The sequence below is a fragment of the Uranotaenia lowii genome, chromosome 1 (genome assembly GCF_029784155.1).
Source record: "Uranotaenia lowii strain MFRU-FL chromosome 1, ASM2978415v1, whole genome shotgun sequence".
Classification (NCBI taxonomy): Eukaryota; Metazoa; Arthropoda; class Insecta; order Diptera; family Culicidae; genus Uranotaenia; species Uranotaenia lowii.
The window spans coordinates 173,637,236-173,646,071 of record NC_073691.1 but is presented as its reverse complement, the minus strand read 5'-3'; the positions used below and the strand labels follow the sequence as shown (position 1 = coordinate 173,646,071).

Sequence of the window (8,836 nt, the reverse complement as noted above, 5' to 3'; positions counted from 1 at the left end):
ATTACCTTCTGAATTTAGCTCCATAAGCAAACAACGACGACAGGATGCTGGACACAAGAAGCCAAAGTAATTTCGGGGATGGAAACTACTGAATATGGTTCCATTAAAATTAGCGATAGTTACGTGGAGACAACTTTGGAACGAAGTCCCGTTGCTTTCCACTACATCACTTATTTTATGCAAAAAAATTGATTCTCGACCAAAATTTAAAAATTTTTTAGATTCATGCTCAAAATTCTTCTAACATACATTAGTTGGTTTTCCCAAGGTTCTGAAATTGTTGTCGCTAACACGGACATCTTTCTCGACATCTCAACAGTGTTAGCAGAAATAGTTGCGACTTTTTCTTGAATTTATGAAATAGACATTATATTCCGGAATCTCCAAATTGTAGATAGAAACCAATAAAGGGCAATAGTTGATCCGCAACCAATTTTTGGTTTTTATAAAGGTCATTTCGTCTGTTATCAAAGTTGATTCCACTCAGAACTGATTAGTTTTAGAATTTTCACCTTATCATCAAAACTAGAGGTGATTAAGAAAATTCGAATTGAGGACGCTAAATTTTCAAAAATAAGTTTTTAGAACATAGAAATCAAAAATGCTCTGCACCTGTGTAATTTTTGTAATTCCCACATCAATTCCGAAAAAAGACTCCGATTTTTAAGCTGAAGATGTGTTGAAAAATTTATTTTTAATCATTGTTTCAGAATCCTTGCTCTGAATCTGGATGCTGCATATTTGATTTTGAAATTGGGATCCTAGTATTAAGTTTATTTATTTTTATAGGTCATATTCGGCTTTCGGTCAAGATTTACAACACTTTTAACACGAATGTTCGATTCCTTGAAAAAAAATAAAATATTAATTCGAAACGTAGAATGAAGAACACATAAACAGTGTTGTGAATCTTGACCGAAAGCCGAACATGACCTAAATTATTAAGTTTTGATCTTATTTGGAGTTCACAAATTAGAATGCTAATTCTGAAAATGCTTCTAAATTATTTTTTTTCGATTATAGTCGTTTTACCATCTTTATGGCATTCACGACTAAACTTTCTATATTTGAAATTCCAATTTTGAGTCAGACTTTTTAATAATATATCTTAATTTCAACCAAAATTCTGAATTCTACTCATAAATAATAGAAAAAAATTTCCATTCATAAATCACCAGAGATGTACTGCAAGTTTAAAAAGATATAACTTTCAAGAATAAATTTCCCATGATTTGCAGTACATTTCAAGTGGACAAAGCACAAGCCTCAGTCGTACCCCAGAGAAGATATTTGATGTTTTTAAAATTAGTAGTTATTTATGTAATAAATTGTTAAAAACATTGCACAATGAATCAAATTAAAGGTTGCTGGGATCAACCAACACAATCGCACAGTACAGTTTTGAGAATTTCAGATTTTAATATGAACCAATAACGACGCTGGCCAAGTCCGTGTAGTCGATAAGAGGAAGAGAAATGCAGTACATGTGATGATATGTTTTACGGAATCCGGCTGTACGACAACTTTTCGGCATTATATTTTTTTTCGGTAGAAAAAGCAGGCCTTTTCAAAACCTAACTTCGTAACGAAAAACAAACAAACTACAATGTGTTGGCTTATTCATAGAATCTTGACAAAAACTTTCTATGAATTCAACAAAAACCTTTTATTTTTAAATACTTTTCATTGTGTTAAGAATTTTTATTTTGAAATTATTAAAATCCATGAAATACTCAAAACTTCTGCTCATGTTAGCAAAAAATTAAATTTAAGAATTGGCAAAAAAAGTTCAAGCTTATTAAATCCAGAAAGAAGCTTTAATATGCAAAAATTATATTTTCCATACATACATACTTTTTCCTGTATCTACATTCGAACAATAGAATTTAATGAAACATCAAAATATATGCTCTCATTTCGTTTATTTTTCTCATTCGCCGTTATGTCGTGGCGTTTACAACCTGAATCCATCATTGGAGATTTCGTTTCTCCCTCCTGCATCGTTGGACGGACGCTTTCAACTGGCTGTAATGGCCGGAGGCCTTCATCATCATCGAGCCATCAACGGCGGACACCGAGAACATTCAAGACCATTTTCTGAGTCACGGTCAAAGCCAATTTGTTGGGATTTCACTTTGACGCGGTGAGTCCGTGAGTCTCGATTGGCTCACTAAACCCAAATGGCAGCGAGCTAGAAGGTTGATTTGTTGTTTGCTTTAATGCTCTTTGATCATGGGTTGGATATTTGTACTTTTGGCAGTGTGGTGGTTTTGACTTGAATAAATCCACGAGTCCAAGCCCGAGCAAAGATGATTGAAGCACAAAAAAAAACATATTTTATTGCGCAGACGGTTTCGTTCAACAAAAGTTTACCGATTTTTTTGTCAGCTCTATTACAAATAAGTGAGAAAAAAATGATTAGGTTTTTTTTCGTCTCAGAGTTTCTTTCTTTGTGTACCGAGCTCGAACACATTTAGCTCCTTCTGTCGTTCATTCGAGAACAATGTGTCTCTTCCTGAGGCAGTTCATGACAAGTCGAGTAGAGTGAGGCGCATGTTTCTGGCGTCTTCTGACTTTGTCTATAGTCAACACAGAGACACGAGAAGGGGGGTTGAGTTCCTACATCAGCGATCGAGACGAAAACAACAGCACCTTAGCAAATCAGACGACGGAGATTGTGCCAAAGTGAGCAACTTATACACAACAAGGTGCTATCAGCTCAAGCAGCAGCACAAACAAGCTTATAATCGGTCCGCCCGATGATAATGCAAGTACTACATACATTTAATGGCGTCGACAGCAGCTAGCGGTGACATAGTCTCTCTACGCCTCTTCTCCCTCCTTAGCATACCATCCCCATCTCATCTGGTTTAGAATGACGTTGTCGGAGTTAGCCACACTAGGGGCGCTTACAGATTTCTCTATCTCCGGCCTCGACTCGAGCGAATCAATAATTTTGCACAAAGCGAAATTTAAAATAAAAATTGCAATCACGACGAGCGAAGTTGTTTCCTTGAGAAGAAAAAAAACACAAAATAGCTGCTAGACAACTTTTATTGAACCGTTAGATGTGAGGGTCCATATTTTAGAGACGGAAACACGTTCCTGTGCGGAAACCAACTACGAATGTCGATGAATGTTATGTTTTGCTGCGTGTACGTTCGACGAGTGTAAATATGTAGAATGACTTTTGTGCATCCTTAGACAACGAAGTTTCGATATGAAAAAATTTCAAAAAGTTGACTTTCGGTATCATCAGAAACAAAGAATGACTGTCTGTCATGGAGTCTCGAATTCTGAATTCAAATCAACTGATATATTTTATCTCTAACCACTAGTTTTAAAGGTATGTGGTTTTCAAAAAACCTAGAACTATGTCATCTGACACTATAGTTCTGATAATATGTTTTGAAAAATAAAATTTAATGGAGACCGATTGTTCTGTCTAAATATTACAAGACTCTTAAATCAATAGCTTTCTAGTTATTAACGACAGCTGTACCGCAAGAATTATTATACGTAATGTGAAAAAAAATCATATTAATTCCCGAAAATCGTGTTTAACAAACCATGCTAATTGCAGAAAAACGGTGTAAAAACCGTGCTATTCCGATGATACGAAATTTAAGACAACTAGAAATGTAACTTAAGCATTGAGACCTGAAACCTACAACCTGAACATGAGACAAGAAACCAGCGACATAAAACATGCGACCTGGGCGAGACCTGAGAACTGAAACATAAGACTTAAGACATTAGACATGGCACATGAGTCATACACATGTATGGTGTGAGAAGTGAGACGTGAGAAGTGTGACATGAGAAATTTGACGTGAGAAGTAAGAAATTGTTCGTGAGACGTAGAAGTGAGATGTGAAACATGAACACTGAGAAGTGAGCCGAAAGTCAAGAAAAGTGAGACAAAATGGGACGTGGGCAGTGAGAAATGAGATGTAAGCAGTAAGACGTGAATAATGAGACGTGAGGAGAAATCTTGAGAAGTCAGACGTGAGAAATAAGACTTGGGACGTGAGAAAGGACTGGAGAGGTGGCTCATGAGAAGCGTCTTATGTCATTCTTTCTATGTTTCATTCCTCAAGTCTCTCATCTCACGACTCAGGTTTTAAAGTCTGTCTCAGGTCTCATGTCTCCTGTCTCAGGTTTCAGGTTTAAAGTTTTGTATCTATAACATTTTTCTACGACTACCACATTCAACAAACACCTCTAACACGTGTTAGCGTAATTAACAACTTTCATTCAAAAACCATATCTCATACATTGCTACTAAAGCTTCAAGATGTCTCGGTTTCCTTTTTCGAATATCCAAGCATTTCAGAGACATTCAATGCCTTAAAGTTCTATTCTGTGCACTAGTCCGATCTAACTTAGAGCACTGCTCGGTAGTGTGGAATCTTCATTACAACAACTCAATCGACCATATCGAAAAGATTCAACGAAAATTCATACGCTTCGCTCTCCGCAATCTACTATGGAACGATCCTGTCAATCTTCCTGCATACGAAAACAGATGCAATCTTATTGGACTACATACACTGCCTTCCCGTCGAGCTGTGTTTGATGCATCTTTTATATCTGACATAATACTGAGTCATATCGACTGTCCCCAAAATTTTAGAACTTGTAAATTTTAACAGTAGGCCCAGAAACCTTCGCTCTCAATCTTTCTTGGTTGTTCCACATGCTTCTACCAATTACGGTCAAAATTCACCTCTCATAAGAACAATCCGAACGTTCAACTGCGTTTCATCAAAATTTGATTTTCACTAAGTGTATTTTTGAACACTGTACGATTGGCTCGAACAGTGTTGCTGGATTCTTTTCTTGAAAAAAAATCTTATCGGTATGCGACATTACAACTTTTTTGGCTCTTTCCTATCGTGTTTCGTTCTTCAGCAAAGTTGTGGATAGACATTTTTCCAATGAGATTCATGTATTGAACTTTGTTTTGCAATCCGTGAACAGAAAATATTAAATAAAACTGATGAAATAACTGATGAAAATTTATGAATAGATTAGTGTAAACATATACGAATGTAAGATGGAATTAAATATGAATTTTGAGGATTTACAAATTCATCAATGCCGTCATTTTTTTTAGAATCATTGTAGAGCATTTAAAATTTAAATCTCGGTAACTGTTTTTAGGAACTAGTTCAAATTGTTTACTGGCAAAAAAATATAAGTAAATATTCTTCCATTTCATAATTTAAATTTCATTCTGGAAATACTTTTTTTAACATTTAAACAGGCAAAAGCTTAATTGTAAACAAAAGGTTTCGAAAGACTGAATCCAGAGCTAATATAAAATGTCAAAAACCCATTTAATGCCTAGAGACGTCTACGCGGGTAAATGAGGAAAAGTTGACATGCTTCAAGGATATTTCGGTTCATTACTTCCTGTTACCGTCCGCCAAGTTCCACTTGGACCAACACGGTCAAAGGTCTAGCTAGCTCACAAAGAACCATCACTTTGTTTGAACAAACAAGTGGAAAACTCTGCACAACCCCTATAAGGCAGCAGCAGCTGGGGGAAGTTCGAATAGTTGCAGTTTTTCCACATCAGACGATAAAGAAACCCACCCATCGTGGTCGTCGGCATCGCCGCCGCCATATTCCTGCTGTACTCACATGAGCTGCTGCTGCAGCAGCAGTTCAAAGGTGTAAAACAGCGTTGTTTAACACAATTATTTACAGGGGAATGGTGCAGCACTTGCCCTCTTATGGGTTATTCGATTTTGGTTTTTCTTGCAATGTAGAATCAGACTGAAGCTATCCAAAGCTTTCTGAGTTAAACGGACCCATCAGTGGTGCCTGCACCATATCATATTCTTTTTGTTGATATTTGCAAAAGTTTGGCCTGACCCTGCCCAAGGAAAAGTTGAGTTTTCCTTGAGCGTACCACACTGAACAACGAACACCACCCACCTTCATACTGGTAATATATGGGTGGGTGGGTTTGTTTGGCTCGATGGATTCGCAGAACTCGGGAGGAAATGATAGATACGGATACAATATGCGATGTCATGGCCAGACGCCTTTTCTTTTCCGCGGCACCCCATCGACAAGCCCCCCTTCGAACGAGAAAACTGACTAACATACTGGGTACATGATCTGCGGAGGATGGATAGTAGTTGGTTCTGTCTTCTACCAACTATGTACATGCATATAAGTATGTACATACATATTGACTAGCTGCTTTACTAGCTGGCTGGATGGCGAAGTTATAATGGCTATTTTTTCTGTGCTCTGTTGTTTCTGATTTGCTTCCTTGTTTTCGAGGAATATGCTCTGTGTGGTGGTGTGGTCGTCGATTTGCTTGGCTGAGCTCGCGCAGCTGCTGAATCATCGGAAAATTGCGGCACCCGGTGCTGAAAACGTTCCCAATGATTTGCCTTTTCCAAACATAAATCTTGTGCTGTTGCAGGTTTGTTGTTGTCTGTTGCCCTCTGCAGTTAAAGATGTAATTATTTGCTGTTGAGCGCGTATTCTTAGCTCGAATCAAAACCGAACACAGAACGCTGAAAGATAACTGTCCGTGTTTTCGGTGCAAATAAAACACATGGTGATTCCTTCCTAGAAAAAGCATTTAGGATTAAGGGGGAGAATTTATTTTTTTTCGAAATGATTGATAAGGTTCCTAGTGTCAGAAACACAGTGGACGCCATCACGCGAAGCAACGCGACAATTGTTACTTTTGAATGATCCACACACATGTTTTCAACAGAATACTGTGGGTATATTTTGCTTGTCACATGACGTGATTTTGCGAATATGTTGACACTTCAAAAAATTCAGCCCGCATGAATTGCGACCTCATTGGAACTTAGAATTCTTTCCTTAAGTATTTCTAGAACCAGGAAGAAGTAGTGAGCATCGGGAGTCACTTTACTCGACTCGCATACCAAACCGGTATCGATTTATCAAAAGCGCGTATGAAGTAGTACATTTGAAATTTACTCATTCGTAAGATGAATGATTTGTGTTCGAGATATTAAGAAAACAAAATACCTTTGTAATATTTCTGCTTGTGCAGCTGTCAAACTTTAAACGCATTTTTCTAGAAACAGCAATATTGGCGCATTCGTCCTTTACAAAAATCGATACTGGATAATATTTTTCTCAAAAAAGGTAAGGAATGGTATTTTGAAAAAATTGTTTATTAATGACAGGTTCAAACGGGTTTTTTAAGAATGAAGATAAGCTAGCGGGAAATAACAGCTACCTCAAAACACAAACCCAAATTGTTTTACTGTAAATTCGAAGTTTGATCAAGTTTGATTTTTTTTTTATCCAAAAACAAGTTTATAGCCTTTCAACATTATAAACTGATACACGTTTCAATTAATCTCGCCACAAAGCGCCCGAGAGCCACAGCCAAAGTTGACCAAAATCAAACGAATAAAAACGAAACTAGTTTCCGTCGAACCACTTTCACCTCGAGAGTTCAAACCGGAGAAACTTTTACCTAAACAGACAGTGTCGCTGAATCGCGTCCTTGGGTCTCCGGACGGAGCTTCAGTTTGTCCCGTTCGCCATCATAATAATTAGCATTTGTTTGAGGCGGAATTTCTTGAATCGACCTTGACGCCTATCAACTGCTGCACTATAAGTATTGCGTTTAGCGCTACTAAAAAAACACAGCCACAGTGAACCGACGATCGTCAGCTTCGAACGACAGCAGATGTTTCCCGGATTGCCCGCCAACAAGGCTTGCAAAACGAGTCCGCAGAAACAAAACAAGTTTCCTACTTTACAGCTTGCTTTACAGTAATCCGTCCACGTCGCTCTTGTTTCGTTTGGAAGTACATGAGGTTGATAACGCGGCCAATAAAAATCTATCAGGCTTCCAGGCGACCGTTCCGTAGAGCTAATCCTAGCAATAATCTACGGGTTCAAGATTCCGATGCGTAGTTGTATTGCGCTACCAATTGTGAAAACTGTGAAGGTGGATCAGTAAGAAAAAAAAATCTAACAACCCACCACTGAACGTTCGAGGCATATGTCGAGTGCAGAACAACAAACACATCAAATTCTAGCGAGAGCGTTGCAAAGCAGACCTTTGCTGACAAGCGCGTTTCGAATGTAATCGTAACTGGCTGATAACAGCAAGCTATACCTGGTACACAATCGCCACACGTGTCGCTGCCTTTCCATGCAGTCCATACACCTTCGCGTCATCACCATCGCGCAACACAACACAAACTCGCGGTTTCGTTACTGATAAGAACGAAGACACGGGTGGAACCGAAAAGACACAAATAATGAGAGTGTGCGGTAGTTGTGGCTTTAATAAATCGTTTCGAGTAGCTTCTCAAATATTGAAAACAAACCGACACATTCTATCACGTGTTACTGTCCTGTTATAGTTGCTTTGAGCAACAAAAGGCTATGAGTTGAAACTTAACCAACTTTAATACAAGATTAAATACCAACTGAATCAATCAAATGAAAAAGTTTACAGGCAAAATTTTCTATCATCACGGTAGTTTAATCGAGTTCTTATCGATATTTAATCAATTAAAACTTCAAATTTAAACATTTTTAAACTTTCAGAAGAATTTTGAGAATAAGTTAAACGGTTGGACCCAAAACCGTTTTTTTTTTGGAATTTAACAGCAAGTTGTCATTCCTCCCAAACCCAAAACTGCACGATCACCTCTTTTCTACACTACCGAGTACACTTACCGATATCTGCTGGTTCAGATTATCAAATCAAACATTTGTTAGATTCTGGAAATAAAAGAAAGAAAATAATGTTAACTCACGGTAGATACAGTAGGTTTATTTTTTCGAGTATACTAAGGTTTTTTCCACG

General features: G+C 37.7%; 1 protein-coding gene across 1 annotated transcript in view; it reads left to right on the top strand.

Moving 5' to 3' along the window:
* Positions 1-70, top strand: part of LOC129738156 (cell division cycle 5-related protein-like) — a 983-nt gene extending 913 nt beyond the window's left edge. The window contains exon 3 of the mRNA XM_055729341.1: positions 19-70. Coding sequence (XP_055585316.1) covers positions 19-70 — 52 coding nt within the window. The remainder of the gene's footprint in view (positions 1-18) is intronic.
* Positions 71-8,836: the final 8,766 nt, after the last annotated feature.